We start from the raw sequence: 25,892 nt of genomic DNA on the forward strand, positions 1-25,892 counted from the left end.
ATCTCCACCTTCGAACAGGCCTAAGGGCTTTAAAGTAGTGTTTTTATGTCTTGCTAAAATGGCAAATCTTGACTAATTTTCATTTTAAAATGCGCGAGTTTTCATGAGATTAAAATTAACTTATACTATACTATATTTTATTACCAAAAGTCTTTTACAAAATGTGAACAATTTATATACAAGTATCTTAATTTTTACAATATTTAGCTTTTATAAGCGTAGCCACTCCATAATTTAATCGAGAGTGTCATAATCATCTTCGTGCTGTACGACTGTCTTCCTCTGGTTGGGAATAATAACTCTGTTACCGTGTCTCATCCAAATACATTTCCAGATATTCTGCTGGATCTTGTAGTAATCCTGTAACAAGCATTGTGTAAGGATAACATAATGGATTAGAAATTATATCCCCTAAAATTTTTATGGTTTTGCATTTGTCTTTCAGCCATAACAAAAAAGCAGTAATAAATTTTAAAAATTTAAGCCAAGAAAATAAAACTTAAATCTATGCACTAATTAAAATTCATGAGATTTTAACAGTCACGTGACTTGGCTTAAACACACAAAAATAAAATAAAAAAGGACAACATATATCGGTAGCAAAGCACAAATGAGTCATAAATGGAAATACGGGCAAAGTGATTTAAAGAGCAGATATTTATTTCAGTGGTCATGATCAAGAAAAAATGGGGGGAAATGTCGAAACCTTTTACATTTTTTTTTCCATGTTAATATTCATATTCTTGTAGCAATGATGGATGCTAATTAGCATAAGGTATCATTAATAAATCAGCCATCTATCTTGAATAGTAGGTGCGAAAATCTCATTTCCTCCATAGCATTACGGATAGACGTACAGAAATGCAGACAAAGTGAATTATTACCGGATAAGGTGGAGCCAGAACAGCATCTAGCTTCTTCAAATATTCTGTGTACAACAGCTGAGCACTCTCCAGGTGATTTGCCTGAAGAAAAACGCAACAACGATTAAATACAAGGATAGGTTAATGTATGATAAATATCATGCATATATCTTGTTTAGTCTGTTAGTCCAATTTAATTTTATAGCATATTAAATTAGGTTTCTATAAGCAAATGTGATGTCCTGTGCTGATTTCTTAGATATACGGTTGGATTTTGTGATTATTAACTCGGGCCGTTGAGTTGTTACTCTAAAACTCAATCTTTCCGTCTTTTCATTAAAAATGAGATGGGAGCATAATTTTCTATGTCATTTCCTGTATGCTTTTTCAAAGTATTTCATATTTTTAGAGATCTTCAAGCTTCGAAACTCCTTGTATCTTAAACATTTTCTTTCAAAAACAAAATTTTCTTATTCAAAAACTGCAAATAAAAAATTACCTGCAATTCAGAATTTGCGCTCTCAGCAAGAAGTTCAGTATCTGCAAGTTCTTTCAATCCCTGTAAATTAAAGCTAGTCAGATAATTAGCTAGGATTGGCGATTTCTACCAAAGTGCCTAGTCGAGCACAGAAACCACCCTCCCCCTCTTTTGAAATACTTATTGAAAATTAGTGGAAGGAAGGGTTAGTTTTGTATTTGTTCGGTTATATGTACTTGGTAGGTAAAAACTATCACTCCTCCTTTATTTTCAATTTGTAAGTCCTCGGAGATCAAATGTTTTATATATATTCAATTTATTTCCCAAAAATATTTACTTCCAAGTTTTCCCAAACCCCTAAAAAGAGCAAATATGGAGTTAGATATGTTTTATATAAATAAAACATTTACCTTAAATAGATTGATATTAGTACCACAGCTACACTTGAGTTGTGGAATATTGGAACTTGTATGGAATGGAACTGTTCCACCACAAATATTACATCTAAATATATTAATATTAGTACCACAGCTACACTTGAGTTGTGGAATATTGGAACTTGTATGGAATGGAACTGTTACACCACAAATATTACATCTAAAAATAATGATATTAGTACCAAAGCTACACTTGAGTTGTGGAATATTGGAACTTGTATGGAATGGAACTGTTCCACCACAAATATTACATCTAAATATAATGATATTAGTACACAGCTACACTTAAGTTGTGGAATATTGGAACTTGTATGGAATGGAACTGTTCCACCACAAATATTACATCTAAATATAATGATATTAGTACACAGCTACACTTAAGTTGTGGAATATTGGAACTTGTATGGAATGGAACATCATTTTTCAAAAATTTGCAAAGTCGTCCACTGTTTTATAAGCTTTAGACATGCCACCATAAAAATGGATAGTTGCTGAGCCCTGCTCCAAGTTCAATTGCACACTTTACCTGAAGTTAAGTACATCTTGTGTCATTTCATGCATAGTTGGCCAATTCTCTTTACATGCCTTAATTAAGATACTACATTATTTTGGAGGTTATAATGGATTATAAATCAAACTAGTTTCCAGAGTTTTATAAACATGTTCTCTTATTCGTTGGTTCAAAATCTTCTGGTGCTTTTATTAAATTATGTTGGTAGGTCCAAACTTTTCATAAGGGTCTATTTTGTTATTCATCATAGGGTATATACTTTGATTAATCGTCCATTGTCTCATTTATGAAGACCACAATTTTTTCATAAATTCTAGTCAAGGAGGAACTTACTTAAAATGACACTTATACTTAACCAAGACTTAAGTGTTGCAGTTATAGACCGTTGGCAATTTACTTCTTAAATAAGGTATTTCTCAAATGTTGCTAATTTTTACATCTTATGATATGTTTTTGTTGTAAATTTTTTAAAAATGAAAACTTACCACACACTCGCACTTGAACCAATATTGTTTGTATAACCTATTCTGTCGGTCATCTTTGCACGAATAGAAGAAAATTGGTCCGTAATTCTCTGTTATTTCTTCTCCTTTGTAGATATTCTTGATGGCCTAAAAGGAAAATGTAACATTATAAATTAATAAATTAAATTCCAAAACCTATGTTCAATTTAATTCCAAGGGGACAATGGGCTGTTTAATATACTAGTCCCCAAAGTTTTATAATTTCTTATTGGTTGACTTTAGGGACTTATAATATTTATTGGGTAGTTCATAAAGTTGAGTATCCAAACGTTTTAACCACTAATTTAAAGCTACAGAAGGTGTAATTTGTGTATCATCATAGGGGATGAACATCAATTTATCATTGTCTTGTCCCATTAGATTCCTGGTCCGGATGTATCATTATAGGTTATTTCGGGGGTTGAAGGTTGGGATATCCCTGTCTAAAAACTGTGTGGTTTAACACCCCTCCTTGGGGATTATATCAGCACTCTTACTTTTTTCAAGGCGAATCTTTTCTACATTTGTTTATAGTGTCGCAACGTCAATTATACCTGTACAATGACATAATCCTCTACGTAGTATCTGACAATGCAGGGGTCACAGGAGTGGTTCATCATGGCCAGAGTTGGGTAAATTCCAGCTCCAATAAACTTCGAGGTAGCGCCCTCGGCAGAATCTTTCTTCTACAAAAACAATAAATTAATAAATACCGTTAGTAATTTAGAAATATTTAGAAAAAGTTATATATCAAGATTTTTTTAAAAAGAATGTTTTCTGGAGTTTAAATTAATGACATTTAGTCTACTCTACAATCTATAATACAAAGTAGAACTTTGTCTGTCTGTTTTTGTGTTTGTTTGTAGCGAAGGATCTCGCTAACCGCTGAACCGATCGGGTTCTCCTTTACAGGGTAGCTTCTCATAGTTTTCGGGAAGGTTTATAACTATTTTCTTGGGGGGTGGGACACCCCTAAACCCCCCCAAAAAAAATTAAAATAGTGGGGTCGACTACCCCCCCCCCCAAATTTTTTTATTTTAAATCTAAAATACGAAAAATTGGTTTGATCAAACCTCTTTAGAGGCTAGGGGCGAAGCAAAGTTTGATAAAGTTTTGAAAACTTTTTGTTTTAAAGGGTTCTTTTTTGTTTTATTTTTACTAAACTGATATAGCCCCTAGAAAATGATAATTCTCCCTTCTAATATCCCTTTTTTAAACAAATTATAAAATCGCTTGTATAAGTTATTTAAAAAAAAAAATTTACCAGCATTTCAAATTGAGCAATTTCGTGAGAGTTGAACTGTAACACCTAAAAAAAATATGTAAAAAAAAAGAATTATATTATTGACAAATATAAGGATGAGAGACAAAAGGAAAAAGAGAGACAGTGTGCCGTTCTAATATTGAACTATCCAACAAATTCAAATTTCAGTGATAAAGAAGAATTCAACAAATATCAAATTTCTATTACACAAAATTTTAGTTAGTTGTGTGGATTGTTAAGTTGCTTTGATTTACTTAATTGATACAGGAATTAAATCTGGTGGACGATTCCAATTTACGACAACAAAAAAATTGACAGACGCACCCTAACTGAAAAAAGATTCGATGATAAAAATTTGACTTTACCTCCAATAAATGAGAGAAGAGTTCTCCAATGTATAATTCATCTTTAGATAGAACATCCTTCTCAGAATTAGGGAAATAGTTTTGACTCTTTAAACACCTTAAAAAAATATTCTTTATAAATTATTCTTTAATACCCATAACCAGCAGTTAGGAAAAAATGTAAATGTTTGGGATGTGGGTTCAAGTCTTGACGGTTAACTGGTACCTAATATGTTTGGCACGCGACATTAATTGTAAAAGTAAAGGAAATGATTTTTCTCCTAAACAGGCGCTACTAATTACCATAAACAAAAAGAAATCAACGCAAATAGTTGGCGCTGTCGATTTGATGTTACCTTATTTACCCTTGCTGTATAAGAGCTGGGTTATTATACAAGATTATACTAATCTAGGTCCCTTCATGGAGACAATGGCTAACAAAACATTATCCTTCTTGTAAGATATTGTATTTCATTCTGTTTATTATGTACTGATTTGTCCTTGTTAGAAAAACGGTGCTTTCGCAATAAGTACCTCACAAATAACCACTCCCCCACCTCTATTTTGAAATTAATTGAAAATATGGGCGAAGGGGGGTTTTCAAGAGCTCAACTGGTATTTTTTGTGAGAGCACAAAATAAATTACTTGACTAAAAATATGCAGAACATTGCTCTCTGGAAAATATCTGCTGTCTTCCTCTCATTATGATGGCTCACAAGATTAAAGTAATTCTCATAATCATCTGATTTGTAGATTTTCTCTTGATTCTAAAAACAATTACAGTTTCTTATATGCATTAGTAGGTATAAAATTTTATGCTTATGAAAATTTTTTATGAAAATTTTAGTTTTTTTTTGGTAAAAATTATTTATTTTAATTGAATTCTTCCCTCCAGAATTTGATAAAAAAAACTTGTCAAATACTTTGCTTAGGTCATAGAAATTCATACTCCTAAATATTTTTTCAGCTATTTCAGACCAAAATAAAATATGAATTGCATTTCTTGACATATTTACGTGACAACCCATGTTGAGTGCAAAATAAAATGATAAGTTTAAAACTAAATTTTCTCTAAAAGACCCAGGCAGGGAAAGGAAATTTGACTGTAAGGTATACCAAACCACTGTTTTGTAAATACGCTCCTTCACTCGTTGGATTAAAAACTGGGAATACTTCTTTGAATCTTGATTAGTTGGTCAACACCCTCCTTAAGATTGAAACTGTAAAGACCTGCCAATCTTTTCACCCCAATAATAAATGCACTCTCCCCCCTGGCACAACCGTGTGCACGCCACTCAATATTACCCACCTGTGTTTCACCATTTCTTTCATTGTGATTCATTAGAGATTCTCTGTTTTTCAAAAACCAATTCAAGGATTTCTGAGTAATTGATCTAAAAGAAAAGGTAAAGATTTTCCAGTATAGCTGCGAAACCGATTAATATCCGGTGGATTAGAATCGGTTCTTAGCCATACAGTAAAAATCATGTACAGCATCGTTTTATAACCACGGGGTGGGGACCCTGTGCCGACTTTCAAATTGGTCTAGAATAATAATATCAGCCAATATCGTAGGAAATAACAATACAACCAAGTCGCTGAAAGAGCAGAAAGCAAGTTACTAGCAGACGAGAAAGGTCCCCACCACTGGAACCAGGAAGTTGTCTAAGATATACATCTACATATATTTATACATTTATTTGAATAACAGCAAAGTATATTTACCTGTAAGCTAAGAAACAGATGATACTCATACCGCTAGCCAAAAACAGATCAACCAGCTTGCATTCATATCTAAGATTATATTTAACAAGTTCAATATATTTTTCTCTACAAAAAAAGTTTAAATGATTAAAAGGAGCCTAGCCACTCATATTTATGTTGTTTTGTTATTTAAACCTAAGTCTTTGTGGTCTTAAGTTGTGCAGGTGAAAATTGAATTAAAAGAAGAAAAAAATAATAGAAAAAGTTGATGAAGACCATAGCGTAGACCATAAATAGCTGAAATTACAATATTTAAAGTTTTTATACATAATTACTGATTACATCTTATTCTGAGGTTTACTGATAAGAGTATATATTTTGAGTCAAGTGACTTATCACAAACACAAATACACAATTACAGTCACAGAGTCAAGTGACTTATCACAAACACATATACACAATTACCTGTGATAAGATTCTACAGCGGCTTTTCTACAGTTGTAACTGCAAAACATAACCTAAACATATTTCATTTATTGATTATATTTCTAAATTAAAAATATTTGAACTAAAAAACAACAAATAGATAGGGAACTCAATAACAGCTAAAAGATACAAGGGGCTAGAACAGCTTACAATTGTAAGCATCGATTTATCCAACTTAGTCTAACCTATGCTATGGCTATTATTAATTGGTGCAGTTCCGATAGTAGGTTCCCGTTAACTTTGTATAGGGTGAGAGATGACATTGCCGCTTGTAAGAATTTCGGAGAAGATTTAAAGCTCAGCCTTAAAGATCTCTAGGGACACTTAAAAGATGATTAGGGTGGTTTATCGATTTACCACAATTAATTTTAAATAGTCTTAATTTTTTTTGGGATGAAGTAATCTTTCCCTTAAGGCGAAAAACTTTAACTAATGAATCCTGATTGGTCCAGTGGTTACGAGATCATCCCGTATAAATGGACAAACATACATCATGTTACTTTTACGTTAGAATTTTGTCTATATTACCTTAGTACAAGTAAAACAAGGATAAGGAGCTTTCATCACTTTAAAACAGTGAGTGCAATTCTTACCTAAATATTATAACATTAATATCATAACATAATGGATATAGGATATACGTGGATATATTGACAGGGGAAAATTTATTCAATTTTGTTTGCTAATATGGATCCCATTCATTGGTTATATTGTTCATATATGATGGAAAAGGATGAGGTGGATCGTTATTTTAGCCAGCTGCGAGTATTAATTTATCAGATTACACGAAAATCTGGCGCAACATCAAGGTAATACTAAATCGTTTGGTATAAAAGAAAATTTATTTATTTAAAAAATATTATTTGGACGAGACCTAGCAGTAATTACATAGACCAGTGAACTATAGTTAGAAGGTTAAAATGTCCATTTTAAATATGCTGAATTTTAGCTCCTTTAATATAAAATATTAAATAATTGTTTCCACTTGATAAAAAAAATTTGAATTTCTTTATACTGACTTATTACAAACTTATTTTTTTCCATTTCAGACAAGGTTGCGTGATTTTTTAAAAGACATGATTGCAACATACCCATATATTCTGGAAGCATATGAGAGACGACAGCCTTCTCTACAGCAACTATTTCTCCAACAGTTATGTCTCTGTTAGCAATGGCAAATCTACCTGGAATCAAAATAGTCTGTTATGAAGAGTTAAAAAATTGTGTCATGGTTTACAACAAATTGCCTTGTCAAGCACGGATTTTACCCATTATTTTGAAATGAATTGTAAATTAGGAGGGAAAGTTGGTATCAGTTTGTTGCTTTAGGTCAGGTTAGGTTGGGTTATATTGGTTATTTGGTAGTCCCGGCAGGTATAGGCCCAGCAAGGTTAGAACCCCACCCCCCACTTGAGGAAAAACACCGAATATGTAGCCAAAGTATATGTCTATTCTATATTTCAAATAATTTGACCTATCTTAGCAAAAAGGTCTGTTATAACTTTTGAAGTATTATTATTTAGGAGGATAAATTTACCTACAAGGTATGTAGTCATAATGTCATTAGAATATCATCAAGTCGATAATATGTCAGCACTGAGTAATGTCATAACCTGTTGATTATCCTTTATCGACAAGATGCTAAAACATTTGATAGAGGGTACTAGCAGTGACAAATTTTCAGAAATTAAAAAATGCGTTGACCCTAAAATTAGTATTACCTCTCTTTTCTTCATATTTGAAGGTAACGGCATCTGCCATAGCAGGATAAAGTTTGTTTACTTTGTCAATCTTGGGTACTTCTTGTTTAGGGTACACTATCACACTTTCATCATTTTGCCTAAATATACAAAAAAAAATTAAAGTTTTTAACTAAAATTCAAAATTAAAAAAATTTTCACCACCCAAAAAATTTTTTTTTACTTTTTCTTTAAAATCTAAAATAAGTATTTGGGTTATCAAATTCGACTCCCCCCTCCTCAAGTGCCCCTATAACAAAAAGTAAACAAAGGTTTTTGTCTGTAAACTTAACGCACGTTGCAGCTGGAGCTTGCAATTGCAGCCCAATACGGCTATTGAGCCCTGAAAATCTATTACCTAAAGTTGGATGGAGCCTTTTTAAAGATGGCAAGAGCTTCAGACACCTCCTTCTGAAAATGTTTCTTCTTGTCAGCAGACAACTTGGAAGCTTTGTCAACAAATTTCAGAGCATTTTTATATGCTTCTTCAGCATCAGCCATTTGTTTGAACAAAACGAGAATCTTGGCTTTTCTATCATACAGTTTGTACGCTAGTTCATCTGGATATCCAACCTAAAGTAAAGATTTAAGTTATTTAAAAATCCAAACTGTACTAAAAACAAGGAAGAATACTTTAAAAGTAACGATGAAGTTTAAAATAATAAGATAAGCATTAGGGAATAGATTGAATAAATTATATCATGGAGAAAAAATAGTTTACAAATGTTGTTTCAGTTAGAAATATTAGTAATGCTTTTGTTCAATTAAAGCTGTTGATTAATAAATAGCCAAGCCGATCAGCCTTAAAACATCATTGGACCAAACTCGATAAAATGTCTTAGGCTAGTTAGAAGATAAGTCAGACCAATTACTATATATGAAAGGCTAAGGAAACCCTAATGCTAGGAAAAAGTGTTGAATTTGGCTCATTATGTTTTGAACGTGTAGCTTATTTATCTTTTACTTAAATTTAAATTGACAATAAAGAAAAATTGTTACAAATTAGTATTACCTCAAAAGCAAGCTTGATATCATCCAGAGCCATAAAATATGCTTTTAAACTAAACAGCACGGCTGATCTAAATAACAGTATTAAATTAATTGATTTCAGATAAGATAATCAGATTAGTATTAAAAAGACTCAAATCTTCCACAAAACTATTCTTGAAACTATTCTTGGAATTATATCAAGCTGATAACTCAATAGTTTCAGTATTTATTGATATCTTAAACTCCAGACAAAAAAAGAACCTAACTTCTTTATATAATAGGATAGTTTTTGTCTGTTTGATTTTGTCAAAGCCTTTGATAATCATTTATAATCTAATTATTAACTTTTATTTAGCGCTGGAAAGTCATGTGTGACGTCATGGAAATACGTCTTTTTTTAAGGGTTCTTTGCCTTTCATCGATCCTTTTTAGATGTATTTTTATGACGTCACACATACCACTTTCCAACGCTTCAACTCTCATATTTTCTCTGTCTATCCATGGTGGAAACTTGACCTGTTGGCTAGACAGATAGCCAATTCCCTTGATGTTCCATCCTTTTTAACAGGACACAAAATGATTGCCTGAAAAATTATAAAAGGTAATTCAAAAGTAAATATACTAGTTTTGTATATAGGGGAAAGTTTTGTATTTTGACTCTGACAAAGTTATTATATGGGCAAGTACTTTTAAGTAGACTTGATTAAGGTTAAGCATAGTAAGTTTAGGTTAGTCAAATATGGTTAGACTACCAAAAGGTTAAGGCTACCTGCGGGGAATAGAGGCTTGGGTGCAATTAGTGGGTGGTTTTACAATAAACCGCTTGGATCTTCAATTTATGGAAGGTGGGGAAGCGCCGAAAAGTGTCATGTGTGACGACATAAAAATATGTCTAAAAAGGAGGAATGTCTAAAAGAAGGAAACCACTAAAGATAAGAAAGATATGTACAATACACGTAATTATATTACGTCACACATGACACTTTTCAACGCTTCAAGGTAGATTAAACGATAGTATTTATACCTGTGTATATAGGTAAAGTGCATCTACATCTTTTCCTTGTTGATAAGCTTTGTTAGCATAATCTTTCTTGGCTTTAGATTCATACTGATTTTTCTCGGGATAAAATTCTCTAAAAAATATCTCATTATTGAAAGAAAACGAATTAGCGGATTTCGTCATATTTTCACAGTAGCCTTCGATAGGTTATTTTAGGTTAGGTAAATGTTATTGATTGTCCCGCTGGGTTAGGAAATTGGCTCCGCAGGGTTAAGGCCCCCCCCCCCCCGAAGTGGCTAGAAATATGAGAAAAGCTCCTATGAAAATACGTCAAAATAAGCTACTTTGTTTTCGGGAACAAGTATTTTGAACGGTCCTACAACCGCTATGTGTTAATATACATATGTACAATTGATAATTTTTATTCTAAAGTTTGAATTAGAATTGTATCTTCCTTTTTCTCTCTTTTTCTTCTTTTTTAACATTCTAACTAATTGGTTGACTTAACGTATATTTCGCTCAAAATAAAAAATTCGATGCTATTGGATGTAATCATCCTTGTTTTATAAAGAATCTTACTTGATTTCTAAGCAGTTTTTATAGCACTCTAAATCATGTGTAAATTGAAGAACAGCTGGGATGTCGTCTTTAATTTCTTCCTGCAATGTATATTGTATATATACTTGAATTTTTTTTTGGAATACTTTTACTTTTAAAAGGATTTTTAAAAAACTTTTTCATTTAGTTTTTCTTTTAGTTTACATTGACGGCCATGGTTGTTGTTAAATTTTGAAGTAGCTTATAGTGCCCATAAAAATGACGTAAATACTTGCCTACAATTGGTTAATTAAATCATATTGACCTATCATTGGTCATTTGTATTAATTTACGTCATTTTTTTACAGGCACTAAAGGCTGATTCTTAATTTTTAAGAGTAATCTTAGAAACAATAAATTTTACTGTATTGTAATAATATGATTACAAAGATATTTACCAGTTTATCAATGTTGGCTTCGCCCATAGTCTCACACACTTTCTAAAAAAATAATACAATTTTCAAATAAATGATAATATTGTAATATATGGTACATTTTTTATAGCTTTCTGGTAATAAATGGAATATTATATGTGAAATATGAGTAAAATTGTCCTTTGGTAGCTAAAGTTATTATTTGGCAGGATAAAAGTTGTAGGTAAATCTTAATTGGTTAAATTAACCCATTGAGTGAATAAATAATAAGGTTTTCGATAACGTTCTTGGGAAGGGGCAGGGATATAAAGGGGTAAGACAACGAGACCCCTTTTGTTAATTAAAATTAGTGGTTGGAACGTTTTAACACTAAACTTTATAAACCAACCAATCAAAATTCAGTAAAGGTCCCCAAAGTTTTAAGGCAACGAATAGGTAAATGTTATTATAAAACTTTGGGGACTATTGTAATAAACATCACATTGTCCCCTCTCTCTCTGGATAAGGAGACAGACGATCTGAAAGCCGTATAAGTCTATGTATAGAGTAGCTTCGCTACCAAAAATTCGATGATTTACCTTATGAACCTTGGGGAAGAAACCCTCACTCATACGTTTCTCTTCAAACTCAAATAGATTCTCCTCTTTCCCTTCCATTTTAGAAACTTATTCTGTTTCTGAAAGATAAAAGGGCCATTAGAAGTACGTTACGTTACGTTAACATACTTTTTAAAAGTGTATATTAATATTGGCTTTGCCCCTTCCTAGATGTAGTTGGGCGATCTGGCCCCTACCCCTTTATTTTTGTTTGCTTTGATAAAGAAAAATATTGTAGTGGTTATTTTTTCTTGAGGGGGTGTGAGTTAGTAGTCCTTTTACCATGATTTTGAAATGGCGATTCATGTATCGTTAAGGTACAATGTAGTAAGAGAAACATCTATATAGTCAAGTTTAATATCCTGTATTCAAGCTAATAAAGGACATATGTATATTGAATTTGACTCACATTTTGAAAAAATACGTTATTTTATATAATATCAAAAGTGCAGTCACTCTATGTCAATATTTGCTAGTCTGTCTTTTTTGTTTCGCTTTTATGGATGTTTTGATCATTGTTTTTTACTTAGTTTTCGTAATTTTATGAAATATTGATTTTCATAAGTAACCGGTCTTTTATGATATTCTGCTACTTAAGATAATAAATAAAATTAGGAGTATTTATTTATAATTTACGTATCCCTTACTGTTGTTTTTATCTAAATTTTGGTAGTTGTCATAACTAAATCACTCTTTTTGCTGTAACCTATTTTTAGTTGCTGCTCACTAATTCACGTTGTTGTAGGTAAAGTCAAACTACAGCAGAAAATTTCCTTAAAGGAAAGTAAAAGATATTTATTTTTACTCTTGGCCGCGCGCCAATAGTACACATTGATATATAATTAAACGAAAGTGTTCCCTTTCTTACTATACTACTATATTAGGGGCATAGACGGAAAATTTATGTAAGGTGAATATATATATACATAATACATATTTTAAAACCTATGAACACCTTTTTAAAAGCGAGGCCTTTAGGGTTGGTAACAGTAAAGGATATTCTTATCGTTAATTTAGGCATGTTAGAGTTGTCCTATTAATTTCAAACTTTGCATGAGTATTCTTGTAACAATTAAGAACGCGTAGCAACTCTATATTATTTACTAAAAAGTTCGTATTCTATTTTTTAACATGCTGATTTCTAAGCGTTTTAGATATTTTTCTGTATATAATTATTCTATGACCCTGATGTTTGGAATATTGATTCCTAGGATGATAATGCACAATATCATGAGCTAATTTTCTTTATTGTCAAATCTAATAATGAATTTCGGAATAGTTTTATAAATAAAGAATTTTCGCATAATGTTGAATATCAAATAAATTTTTAACCTATGTTAGATAATGTTCGTTTGTTTGACCACTTGACATGTTTAGCTTGATTTTACACGTTCTTTATTTGAATTTTATGATAGAAAAAAATCCCAATAATTTTAGATGTTCTGTTTTGATTCACTAACGGCTTCGCCCCTATCCAACGGGGCTTAGCCCCAAGAAGTTCGATCTAATTTTTCGTACTTTAGATTTAAAAAGAAAACGTTTTTAAAAATTTCCCTAGGGGGAGTATTTTTCATTTTTGAGGGAGTTGGGGATGTCCCATCCTCAAGAAAATAGCTTAAAACATCACAGGACCAGTAGGTATATTCCCTGAAGAGTAGAGCCACATCGGTTCATTGGTCACTGAGATCTTAAGCTTCAGTCAGACATCCTTACATTGTATTATAGATAGAACAAGGGGTGCACAGGGTTTTTGCAAAGGGGGTGTAAAACTTTTTTTTAGTTTGTGGCTGATAAAGAGGGGAAGGTAATTAAAATTTTGATCTTAAATATATTTTTTATTTATTCAAACACTTAGAAATAAATTATTCAATTAATTACAATAATTGCTTCTCCAAGATTTGTCCACTCTGGAACTACTCCTAAAAATTAAATAATCAAAAATATATATGTACCTCTAATTCATATAAACAAACAAGGATGACAAATACCACATTAAGTAGCTAGCAAAGAAAAAAATCTTGAATATAACGGAAAGCTGATTGCTAATTGTTCAGAGAATTTAGGTTTCTACAAAACATTTCAACCAGCCGAATAGTTTACTGGTAGAAATTCAATAAATAAAAGAGTTGCCTTGCTACTATTAAAGCACTCATATATAAATTTGATAAAGCAAGAAAAAGGGACAAATTTACTTTAATATTACTTTAAAATATTCAAAGTTGAGTCATCCGAATACCGTACCTAATCCTGGACCCGTGGGTAAAGTCATTCTTCCATTTTGAAAAGAGACTCCGTTCATATTTCCTGACTTCACCTTGTTATAACTAAATAAAATTTAAAGATTTAGTAGAACTTTTCCTTTGAACTAACAGTTATGCTCATAGCCTCTGAGGGCGTTTTCCTTAAAATAAAAAAAAAACAGTCCTTGACCTATATTAAGCTTCCTTAAATTGAAACGCTTGACGTGAAGGAGGGACAAATCAACCCGTGGTTGAATCTTTAATAGTAGGTTTTAAGGATGGAGAGACATATTGACTGTATATTTAAAACATTTTGGCTTAAAACTGCTAATAATCTTGATTGGTTGGTTCAAACTAGCCTAGTCCTAACTTTTCAAACATTCTATATAAAGAAAGAGGTAATTATGTTAGTATCATCAATTTATCATGCATTTGTAGTAAGGTCCTAGTTTTATGTAGCCTGTGTTAGATTTTAAAGGCAGGTGAAAATGTAATAATATTGTGTAAAAATAGATGTATTGTATAAATCACCTTGGATTATTACCTCCACCCCTTCCCCACTGTCCCCTTGGACAGGGATGAATGAATGGGGGCTTTAATTGCCAGAGAATATGCTTGTTTACTATTGATAACTGAATTATTGTGTTGCCATCCATTTATCCATGATTCTGTACCCATTGTTAGTGTGTAGTTAGTTCTGTTTAAACCTTTGATTACACTTTGTAAAAAAAAACTATCTTGTTATTTGTTATTATCAGAGCGAGTCTTCTCTATAGTGTAAGTTTAACACAGTCCGTACGTCCTTCAGTTACCTAATCCACCATCGTTCGCCGCGAAGAACTCGTTAACCCGCAGCTCGGGTTACCACACATTGTCTTATCCCTTTATATCCCTGGAAGCTTCGCAATTCACCTTACACATTTGTACCTGTTAAAGTCTGTGACAGTAAATTGAAGCTTGGGTGCGACTATGTGAGACAAATGTAGAATAGCTGCAGTTGTTATATCTCCACCCCAGGTGTCTGAAAGTTAATAATGGACAATAAATGAATCTTTCTCTAAAAATGTCTGTGCTAAATTGCAATTATTAAAACAACAAAGGGTTGTAATGAAGTTATGAAGTACAAATGCTAAAAATTAACTTAATCTTGAAACGAATAATTTAAATGATTTGATGAACAAAAAAGACTGCAGTCGCCATTTTAGAGACAATTAAACAAGTATGACAACATCCATAATAGTAAAGCTTAAAATTACACGGTATGACAAACACTTGTAAATACATTATATGAATGAGATAAATATATTATCCAAAAAATATTGGAAAAAAGTAAAAATGCTTTAAACTAGCGATAAGATCTAACCAGTATAAAAGGACGGACGGTCATATTGAAAACCATAACTATAGAAAAGCTTCGCCTTTAAAAAGTATTAATAATTTTCAACATAGAATATCACCCTATGCATAATTTAGTAGATGGACAAAGTGTCTCAAAAATCAGCCATGTTACGTAATAAAAAGGAGGGAGATGAGAGGAGAAGTGGGAAAGAAAACCCCTAAAAAAGAGATGGATAACAAGGCTGATTTTTTGAGACACTTTGTCCAGCTACATAACTTATCTTAAAAAATGATCACTAAAATGGGGGAATGGAACAATTATAGAGAATATACGCAACTATAAATTTAAAATATTTGAAAGTTAAAAGTAATTACCTTCAACTGTCATTGCAATGCCTAATTCCATGCACAACTCAATGGCAAGCTTGGCTTTAGTCAGGCCTCCAAACTTACTAATTGTGGATCAAGTCGGGAATGCAATAAAAAACTTTATTAACATAAATGTTGACAGCGATTTTGTGTGAAGAATAATATGGCCTCTAAGCATCTATACTCTAAACTACATTATGTCCATCTGTCTGTCTTTAATGCCCAAATTTTTCATTTTATTGCTTGGCTACAATTCCCCTCTATATTTAGAAGCTTCGCTACTTATGGGTAATCCTTGTTTAATGATGTTTAGAGTTTGCGATCAGTCGTTTTTAACTATATTTATGATTATTTGTTACCATGTTTTGTATTTCTGACTTAATCCCTTATTTTTATGTTAATTACATCTCCACAATTATCAGAAGCCTGCAAACAATTTTACATTTTAAAAAAATGTTTCAAATTTTTCTGAAGTTTTTGAATTGAATTTGGATTAGATTAAGATGTCTGAAATGATGATGCAACCAGCATGATTTCTATTTTCATACTAGTAGCTTCACTTCTAACCTCAAGGGGCCGTTAGATAGGAGAGAAAGGCAGTAACAGAACCATTTGTAAACTTTTACAACAACATAATCTTTCCTACATTTGCTAAGATATTGAAAGAAAACAAGAAAAATAGTTATTTTTCGCATCGTTGTATAAACAGCTTTCCTCGGATATAAAAATATAAGATTCAATTAATTATTTTAGCCCCAAGATGCCGATGGCAAGGGCTACAAAACTGGTTTTATTGTATTTTATTATATTCGTAGAAAACTGGATTTAATACAATGTTATACCTGATTTTCAGTATGGCCAAGAACCGGTTCTAATACACTGGATATTAATCGATTTAGAAGCGATACTGTAATAGTTATTTCTCGCATCGTATTATAATCGGCTTTCCGCGGATATAGAAAGTACAATTATGAGATTAAAACTAGTTTTTTTAGCCCCGAGGTGCCGAAGGCACCGGCTAAAAAAATTGGTTTTAATCTTATGATTGTACATTTCTATATTCGTAGAAAGCTGGATATAATACGATGCTAGACATAGTTTTTTCGTATGGATGAAAACCGGTTCCTATCCACCGGATTCGAATGAATACTGTAAATGAAATTATTTTGCCTGTTGTAAAATGCTATGTACATCATCGATAACCTCATCCAAAACAAATGGTAAGTTTGTATTCTTCTTCACACTCAAACATTCCTTTAAAAAATATCAAGCATTGACAAATTTTAAAGATTTGTGCATGTACAAAAAGGCTTATAGACCAAATCATATAAATTAAGGGATTTCATAAATGAATGTATAGATACAGTATAACCGAAACAACTACCGGGTTTCAGTGGTGGGGTCCTTTTTTGTCTGCTAGCAAATTGCTTTCTCTGCTTTCTCTATTATTTTAATGTTTAATGGATATAAATGATTCTTGTATATCAACATTTCTACATAGGTAAAAAAAATGAGATTAGGGGGCCCCAAAATTTTGAAGTTGGAATTTTTAACCCCCCCCCCCCCTTCCCCTCAAAAAAAAATTAAAAGCTTGGACGTCCTTGCCCATAAGATAAAGACCCCCCCCCAAAAAAAAAAAAAAAAAAAGCTCGGACGCCCTTGGTTTAATGTATCTTTATTTATGTTTTAGATTAACGAATGAACTCACATATCCTAAAAAATATCTAATAAAAAATATATTTACCCTGTAAGTTTTACATGGCTGTTCAATGTAGACATCGTCATCTTTTACTGCATTTACAACTCTTAAGGCCTAATAAATCATTCTTTATTATATTCCTACAGTTTACTAAATGCGACTGTGGCACAGCACATAGCGCATTAGCTCTTGTCGGTTAGGTGATGTATTCCAATCTTCTAACTAAAAATGCAACATAAATAGATGGATTAGTGGGAATTATTTGGCTCAAGACAGGCGCAATTCATTATCATGGACAGTTATGACTTTAAGACAAAGATTATACAAACTTTCACAAAAATCAAATAATAACTATTTTTCGAAACTGGAAAGGTACTTTTCCAAAGTTTGATGATAAAACTTTAGAAAAAGAAGTAGTTATTACTAATAGGTAAAAGAAGACATAAACCCTTGTGAAGCAGTATACCCTTGACCTCAAAATAGTTTTTTTGTGATGGAGGATAGCCAAGGACGTCCAAGGGGGGAGAGGGTAAAGTGATTCCCCCCCCCCTTAAAAAATTTACCCCCCCCCCCCCCCAATTAAAAAAGCTTGGACGCCCCTGAGAATAGCTGTAATCCATGTCCCAGATGAAAGGCTTTGTTTTTGTAAATTTTTTATTCAGGCAAATGTATCACAAAAAGAGACAGAAGAAAGTGATGTAAACTTTAGAGATGCAATAAAATCGTCAATTAATATATTTGACTTGCAGAGTAGTTTTGCAACTAAATTGTTAGTTAATATTACATCATGAAGAGTCCAACCAGTATTAGCATCGCAAATCAAAACATCCTAAAAATCAATATATTTTAAGTTACAGTATATACGAGGCAGGCTTATGAAAATCATTCGAATTGGGTCAAGTGCCTAAAAATGTTTTTTTTTTATGGCAACCTATCAATCAGTAAAATAATGTAATATATTTTTATAGCTATCAAAGGTCATATTAACGTTGTTTTTAACCAAATGCAAAAAGTAATTTTACCTTTCTATCTAGAATCTTTTTACAAGTTTTGATTCTTTGGATATCTTCACTTGGGTCACCACCAAGTTTCAATTGGAATCTATAATACAACAAGGAGAATAATATCCAAATGTAGTACGGCAAAATTAGAATTAACACTTCCGAGTTTAACATGATGAAAAAATACAAAATCTTCTTTCAGTATAATTTTTGTGACCATTCTACTTGTATAATTAGGTGAACAACAATGACAATAACATCCAATAGCCGCATATCTTTTCAAGGAATAAGTAAACATAGGTTGAAAAGAATAGTATATTTTAAACTTTAAAAGTGTAATAAAATGAGAGAGGAAAATAACAAAAGAAAGAGGGGATGAAAATAAACATGTAAGGCACAAAAGAGAGAAAAACAAAAAATATTTTAGACTTACTGACCAGCCATGAAACCAAGAGGCTTGATGATATGTTATGTACATATGTCATGTCATTTGGAATACCTGGAATAGCCCTGATCTTTGTATTTTTGTACCAAAGCAGCCATACTTTCTGGTGTTCCTTGACTTATAGCCCTGAAACATTCAACTAATTTAGAGAAGAGTGTTTAATAAAATAATTTTTTTCCCCAGAAATAAGATATTACTAAAAGAATATTTTGTAAGTCTAACTTTTCCTTCTGTCATCAAAATGGTTTTCATTGTATAAAGGAGAAATAAGTCCCTCTCCCTCCACAACAAAAAAAAGTGTAAGGCAATAAAGCTTTGAAACCCCACCCAAAAAAGGATTGTGCTTAGTACCCAAGGACATCCAAGCTTTTTATTAGGAGGAATTTTAAAGGTTTGAGAGGGGTAATCTTATGTAATAGGTATTTTTAAGATTTTGAGGGGGGTAATTGAGGGGGTACAAAGTTTGTGGGGGGGGGGGAACCCCTTAACCCCTCCTACCTTCTTTAAACGTCTATAATAGTACCTGTACATAATTACTCCATTAGGATTCATATTTCCTCCAAGGAGAGAGTTTACTGGCAAATTAGAAACCTATAACATTAAAAGTAGATGTGTGCATAGAATTTTGTATAGGGCTCATTTAGGGGACGGTAGGTGTCCTCCTTTCTTTTCTTATAAGGGCTGAGGGGGGGAAGGTACCCTTAGTTAGGTTATTTAAGCTTTTGGAGTTGAATTTTTAGCATATTTCAATAATCTTGTCTAATATATAATTTAGCAAAAATGAATAGGAAAAAAAATATGTGACTTTTAGTTTACTATGTAAGTTTGATGTAATTTGAAAATATAAAATATCCTTTGCTTCCTATTTATTGACATGTTTGTCTTAATAAAATTGTTTTACCTTTCCAAGAATATCCCAGCATGCCATATCAATAGCAGATTTTACATATGGATGTCCTTTCAAATGGTAATCCATTTCAGCATTCAACACTCTAAAAAACAAAATTTGTGAATTGCGAATTGCATTGAAGAAAAATCATTTATTTGAGTATTAAACTATTTTTAACCTATTTCTAAATCATGTATCAAAAATATACTTTCACACCAGTAGAATCAGACTGCAGAGCCCAAATTTGAATTAAGTCCCCAATAAACTTTTTTTGGGGGAATTAAAAATTAGTTTTTACTGTTGCTCCCGTCATTTTGACCAGAGCAAAAGGTCTTTTTTACTCAGGGTTGTATTGTAGCTTTTAGACCAATTTATATAATTCACTTTATATTGATACAATAAAAAAAAACCTTACTATGTTCATTGGAAATATTTTTTTTTTCTAAAACAATTAATTTCATTGAAAAATCTAACATTAAAATAAAACATATAATTCTGAAGTCTGAACCAATTAGAAGTCTTGTTTCATTTCAGTTCTTTACAATTCAAAAAAGAGCGTTTTCACAAAGTGACTTATTTCCAATGTAGTTAATTAATTTTTATTTAATTAAAATGAAAAGAATGAAAACCATACACATAAAAGATACATACTTTTTAAAAATATTTTAAAAAATAAGTTTGAATTATCTTATATTTTATCATATTTATATATGTGACAAAAATAAATTTGTTGTATTGCATAAACGTTTGTTGTTGGATGAACTGAAATTAGTTTCCGAATGTGAACACATTTTCCTAGGTGTTTCCCAATCCTATCTCAATATTTGCTACTAGCTAAAAAACCTTCAAACTTCAACAAAAAAATCAAAATTTGAATGTATTAACGATTTATACATTATACATTCAAAGTTTTAATTTTTCAAATTTTGATTTTTTTTTGTGGAAGTTTTAAGGTTTTTTTAGCTAGTAGCAAATATTGAGAAAGGATTGGGAAACACCTAGGAAAATGTGTTCACATTCGGAAACTAATTTCAGTTCACCCATCTTACACTATCTAACCCTTTACAGCCAATTTTTATGTATTTTAAATAAGTGATAGAAAACAAGCATGATAATGTTAATTCATTGATATATTGTAAAGAATTAAGTTTTTAATGAATTAATATAGATGAAATTAAAAGGCCTAACTTTACTCTATACCAGAATACTATATTTATGAAGCAAAACACTCTAAAAGCTACGAATTTTACCCAAATAAAAAAAGACCTTTTGCTCTGATCAAAAAGGACCACAGCAACAGTAAAAATTAATTTTTAAATCCCCTCAAAAAGTTTATTAGGGACTTAATTCAAATTTAGGCTCTGCAGTTTGATTCTACTGGTGTCATAGTATATTTTTGATATATGTTTTAAAAATAGGTTAAAACAATTTAACTCAAATAGCCAATAGTTTAACATATATTAATTAGCTGAAAGAAAACACTAATGAAACAAAGTCCTCATTCAAGACTTTACGTTTTGCAAAGTATTAAGTCTTTAAGATGAATGTTCAAAAATATGCTGACTAGCTATCTGTGGTAAACTAATAGATGTAATCTAAATACATATTCTCAAAATCAGCCAATAGTGAAAGTTCTATCTGGCCATATTATTGGTTGAAATGTATTTATATTGTATTAATTAAATAAATCGTACGTAAATATAAAAAACAAAAGGGTTTGTCTGCTTGGAATATCTTTTTAAGTTTGATGATAAACTGAGGAAGCATATTAAAAATCTTATATTTAAATCAAACTTCCATGAAATGAAATTATGAAAACAGAGTGAGGGAATCTAAACTTATTAAAATCTTTTCAAAATTGAAATAATTTTTTAATTCGTAAATAATATCTTACTTTAGCTGAGTAGGATCAAGACCAATCAATTTAGGACCAAGTTCTCTACAAATAAGAATATTTTGCATTATTACACAAAATCAATAATTTTATTGCAAAATTCATACAAATTCATAACAATTAAAATGAGAAGTTAAACAAAAATTTTGATATTAAAACTATCCCTTATACAAATTAAGTCAAAGTTAAAAGCTACGTTGAATAATAGTTGAGTAATAGAAAGCTGAGAGCATTTCGTTATAAAATTTCATATATTATCATGCAATTATATTGTTCAATTTTCAAAGATCTGTCAATAAACAAAGAAAGTTTTTATTTTGGTGTGAATATTAGACGGTCATTTAGACTTTCTTTAGTTATAGAGTAGCTGCGATGAAAATTAAAATCTTGTTTACTTCAGACCAGCTCGTACACCAGCGGCATAGGAGGCCAGATAGTTTGGACCAAGTGGGACCACCTCCCCATAACCAACATAACTAAATATAATTATTATAGTATAAATAGTTAGGACCAAGTGGACCACCTACCCATAACCAACATAACTAAATATAAATATTATAGTATAGATAGTTAGGACCAAGTGGGACCATCTCCCCATAACCAACATAACTAAATATAAATATCATAGTATAGATAGTTAGGACCAAGTGGGACCATCTCCCAATAACCAACATAACTAAATATAAATATTATAGTATAGGACCAAGTGGGACCATCTCCCCATAACCAACTTAAGTAAATATAAATATAATTAGATAGTTAGGATAATCAAAAAAGGTTGTAGGAAGGCAAATTTTTTCGAATGGTCTTCCCTTAGAGACTGCTTTCCCTGAATAGCTAAAAACCATCCCATGACATAAAAGAAGCTTCTCTTTTAGAGCACTAAATTTAGTCAGAAGTTAGCAAGAACTTTATGAACAGTCAAACAAACAAAGATCTCTTTCATTTGAGAATAGAAATTTTAATTACTATTCTTTTAAAAGTTTAAGAAAACATTTCCTGAAAACTAAAATTTAATTTGGAAATTTAGAGATTATACCTGTCACTATCAGTATAAACTACAACTACAGTACTGTCATAAACACTGACAGATTTACCATCTGCCCAACAGTAATCATAGAGATTATACCTGTCATTATCAGTAAAAACTACAACTACAGTACTGTCATAAACACTGACAGATTTACCATCTGCCCAACAGTAGTCACCATCTACCTAAAACAAGGAGGATAACATCAATACAAGTGAAGTTCAACAAATCTGACAATAGGATAAACGGACATTAAAATCTCTTATTGTTGGATTCATATTTCTTACTTTGAACTGACAGAGAAAGATAGTGTTAAACAAGCTTTGCTATTAAAAGTTTTCTAAATACGTGGGCCTTAATGGGTGTCTTATTTTAAGAATTTAAATTGTAACATATATTTCTTTTAACTTTCAATTTTACATTTAGGTTTCAATAAAATTTACTCCTTAGGGCTTCATGCTTTTATTGTCTTGGACTAAAGAATATTGTCATTATTATTGTTGTGTTAATTTGCATCTTTTATTTGTCTATATCACAAAAAAATGACATTAAAATCAATTTAGGACAGTAATGTATAAGTATAGATGTATTACCCAGACAACATCATAGTTCTAGTGTTGAGGATATTTTCCGTTTGCTAGCAAATTGATTTCTGCTCTTTTGAAACGACTAGGCAGTGTTTAAATTTCCGACGCTTTTGGCTGATATTCAAAGACCCAATTGAAAGTCGGCGCATTATCCCCGCTTTGTAAACATACAGCTATTTAACCCCTGTACCCTCTATCCTTTGACTTTAATGTTAGGGCATTAACTTTTCTTGTTATTTTAATATGTACTTACCAAAGGCAGGTCTACTTGATAAGCTTCAATTTTTGTTATTTTCATGATAACTTCTTAATACATACTAATCTATAATTGTCATATGTTTTTTTTCTTTTCTTTCTAAAACAAGAATTTTTAACTATTTGTTTTAATAGATAAGTATCATAACAAGGATTAAAAGATCGATAAAAGCGAAGTTTTATATATTGGAAATGGATAAGCTTAAGCATAAAAATGATCTGTTATATTAAAAATGTTTTATTAGCTTGTTTTTCTGTACTGACTAATTGTTATAAGCTGTGCTTTTAACAATTGAATATCATATAACAGGACGAATAGGGATGAATTTATTTTCTAATGTGACTTTTTATATAGAATAAATATGATTTCAAAAAATGCAATCTGCTTTTGTTCATTAGCTTAAAATTTTGATGTTGAAATTTAATTCTGAATGAGTTGTTCAAAGTAAAAGTGTCCTTACTTTTTAACTATAAATTCTATTCAACTAAAGGTAAAATTTGTTTACAACTTTAGACTAATTTTTTTATCCATTGTCTCATCCCTAAATACCCCTGTAATTTTCCAATAAATAATCCATAAAACTACTTAATGATATAGAAAATCTTCTCACTTAATCACTTTATGTATAAGTTAGGGTAGTTAAATCAAGACTAAATTATTATATGGGTTGCTGTTAGTCAAAGCTTTCTAACTAAACATTATATGTATAAACCAAGAGAGGAAGGGGACTTTGGAGTGTAAATTACTCTAGTACCCAAAGTTTTTAAACCAGGCTATCTTATTCATTGGCTTAAAAGCTTTGGATACTTTTATCGAATTTAAAACTAAAAGTGTCAAAACAATACAACCAATGTTATAATGTACAGAAAAGTTATTTTGTTTATTATAATTAGGTATGTGCATAAATTTGTCGTCCTTTGTCTTATCCCTTAAAATCCCTAATTTACACCCTAAATTTAAATTTAAATCACAGACATTTTTAATTTTAAAATCTAGTTTAATCTAGCTTTATCAAATCTAACTTTGATATTTATTATTTTGTCGATCGTTCTTGAGATTGTAATACACGTAAAAATAACAAATAAGAAAACTTTACTATAAAACTTTGGGGACTAGTGTAATAAACATCCCAAAGTCCCCTTCCTCCTGCTATCGAGACCTTTAAATTAAAAGAGTTGCATTAGTTTTCTTTTTGAAAAATCTGAACATTTTTATTGTTTGAAGAAATGTTTATTGTTGTAGCATAGATCTGTGTATAATTCAAGGATTTACTGGTAATTTGCATTCAAATATAACAATATTTATTAACAGGCAGAGGGATAAGGATTCAAGAAATATTTATTTATCGCATCGTATTATAAACATCTTTCCGCGGATATAAAATGTTCAATTATAAGATTTAAACCAGTTTTTTACCCGAGATGCCGAAGGCACGGACTAAAAAATAATTTTAAATTCGTAGAAAACTGGATATAATACGATGATATATATAATTTTTCAGTATGGCTGAAAACAGTTTCAAATCCACCGGATATTAATCGGTTTCGAAGCGATACTGGGAAAAAACTCACGTAACTGCTAACAAAAACCTATACAAAAACAGATACAATAAAATTCTTTTCTACTTTTAATTTCTATAGTCTATTTTCAGGTATGGTTTCAAAACTGATTATTATCAGCTGGATTAGAACTGTCTCTCAGCTATATTAAAAATCATGGAAAACTGTCTGTAATATGATTTTTCAGTATGGCTGAGAAATAGTTCTAATACAGCTGATAATAATGTGACAAATAATTCTTGCCAAACTTGTCCGTGTCCCCGTGATTGCTGGTCAGTGAAGTTGAGTAGTGAAGAATAGCCGTGAACTTGTTTATTATGTTTCTCTTGGCTCTACAACCAGTCTAGCGTGAGAACTCACCGGAACAACACTCCCACAGGACATAACTATACACAGTTAGATACACTAATAGATTACCGTGTATTAAAAATTTAACTATAAATTTAAAGTTAGATACACATGGAATTTGCTTTTTAATAAAAAAAATAACTATGTAGTGTTAGATACACCAATGGGTTACGGTGTATTAGTAATTTAAATATTTACAGTTAGATACATGAACCGTGTATTATGGGTTACATTTATTAAGAGATTTAAATATGGATAGTTAGATACACAAATAGATAAACTCATTAAAAGGTTTAATTCAACTTTACTTTAAAGTAGGAAAACTACTCTATAAGTTATCATGTCAGTCC

General features: G+C 31.1%; 2 protein-coding genes across 3 annotated transcripts; both read right to left on the reverse strand.

Annotated features, from left to right (window-relative positions):
- Positions 1–115: 115 nt before the first annotated feature.
- On the reverse strand, positions 116–11,979 carry LOC145323598 (protein-lysine N-methyltransferase SMYD4-like). The gene is made up of 23 exons (XM_080165984.1): positions 11,870–11,979; positions 11,316–11,357; positions 10,900–10,979; positions 10,345–10,453; positions 9,837–9,904; positions 9,343–9,409; positions 8,689–8,903; positions 8,313–8,431; positions 7,683–7,775; positions 7,120–7,184; positions 6,571–6,623; positions 6,127–6,195; positions 5,711–5,795; positions 5,047–5,168; positions 4,422–4,518; positions 4,057–4,101; positions 3,347–3,478; positions 2,775–2,900; positions 2,305–2,363; positions 1,752–1,845; positions 1,363–1,422; positions 885–965; positions 116–360 (listed from the first exon to the last, which is right to left on the reverse strand). Exons 1-23 carry the CDS (start codon positions 11,945–11,947, stop codon positions 235–237), a joined length of 2,085 nt encoding a protein of 694 aa, XP_080022110.1. The 5' UTR covers positions 11,948–11,979; the 3' UTR covers positions 116–234.
- A 1,735-nt stretch (positions 11,980–13,714) lies between these two features.
- LOC145323603 (cis-3-hydroxy-L-proline dehydratase-like) lies at positions 13,715–23,725 on the reverse strand. Of its 2 annotated transcripts, none has more exons than XM_080165992.1 (16): positions 23,633–23,725; positions 22,892–22,977; positions 22,158–22,238; positions 21,763–21,807; positions 19,881–19,971; positions 19,503–19,570; positions 19,034–19,105; positions 18,556–18,634; positions 18,318–18,362; positions 17,579–17,647; positions 17,005–17,088; positions 16,220–16,260; positions 15,841–15,917; positions 15,055–15,148; positions 14,129–14,211; positions 13,715–13,806 (listed from the first exon to the last, which is right to left on the reverse strand). In XM_080165992.1, the coding sequence occupies exons 1-16, from the start codon at positions 23,675–23,677 to the stop codon at positions 13,754–13,756; spliced, it is 1,113 nt and encodes a 370-aa protein (XP_080022118.1). In that variant the 5' UTR covers positions 23,678–23,725; the 3' UTR covers positions 13,715–13,753. The 2 variants fall into 2 exon arrangements, with proteins under 2 accessions (XP_080022118.1, XP_080022117.1); XM_080165991.1 differs by having other exon boundaries at positions 22,802–22,977.
- Positions 23,726–25,892: the final 2,167 nt, after the last annotated feature.

Source organism: Acartia tonsa, chromosome 7 (assembly GCF_053477335.1).
Source record: "Acartia tonsa isolate MP-2025a chromosome 7, ASM5347733v1, whole genome shotgun sequence".
NCBI lineage: Eukaryota > Metazoa > Arthropoda > Copepoda > Calanoida > Acartiidae > Acartia > Acartia tonsa.

Excerpts from the sequence above, each read along its gene's own strand:
- LOC145323603 (XM_080165991.1), bottom strand. The coding sequence starts at position 23,677 with ATGAAAATAACAAAAATTGAAGCTTATCAAGTAGACCTGCCTTTG. Across the intron at positions 19,972-21,762 it reads CTTGATCCTACTCAGCTAAA|AGTGTTGAATGCTGAAATGG; the intron begins GTAAGATATTAT and ends TTTGTTTTTTAG. Across the intron at positions 13,807-14,128 it reads ACCCACGGGTCCAGGATTAG|GAGTAGTTCCAGAGTGGACA; the intron begins GTACGGTATTCG and ends TTTAATTTTTAG.
- LOC145323598 (XM_080165984.1), bottom strand. The coding sequence starts at position 11,947 with ATGGAAGGGAAAGAGGAGAATCTATTTGAGTTTGAAGAGAAACGTATG. Across the intron at positions 3,479-4,056 it reads TTGCTCAATTTGAAATGCTG|AAGAAAGATTCTGCCGAGGG; the intron begins GTAAATTTTTTT and ends TTGTTTTTGTAG. Across the intron at positions 1,846-2,304 it reads CAAGATGTACTTAACTTCAG|ATGTAATATTTGTGGTGGAA; the intron begins GTAAAGTGTGCA and ends TAATATATTTAG.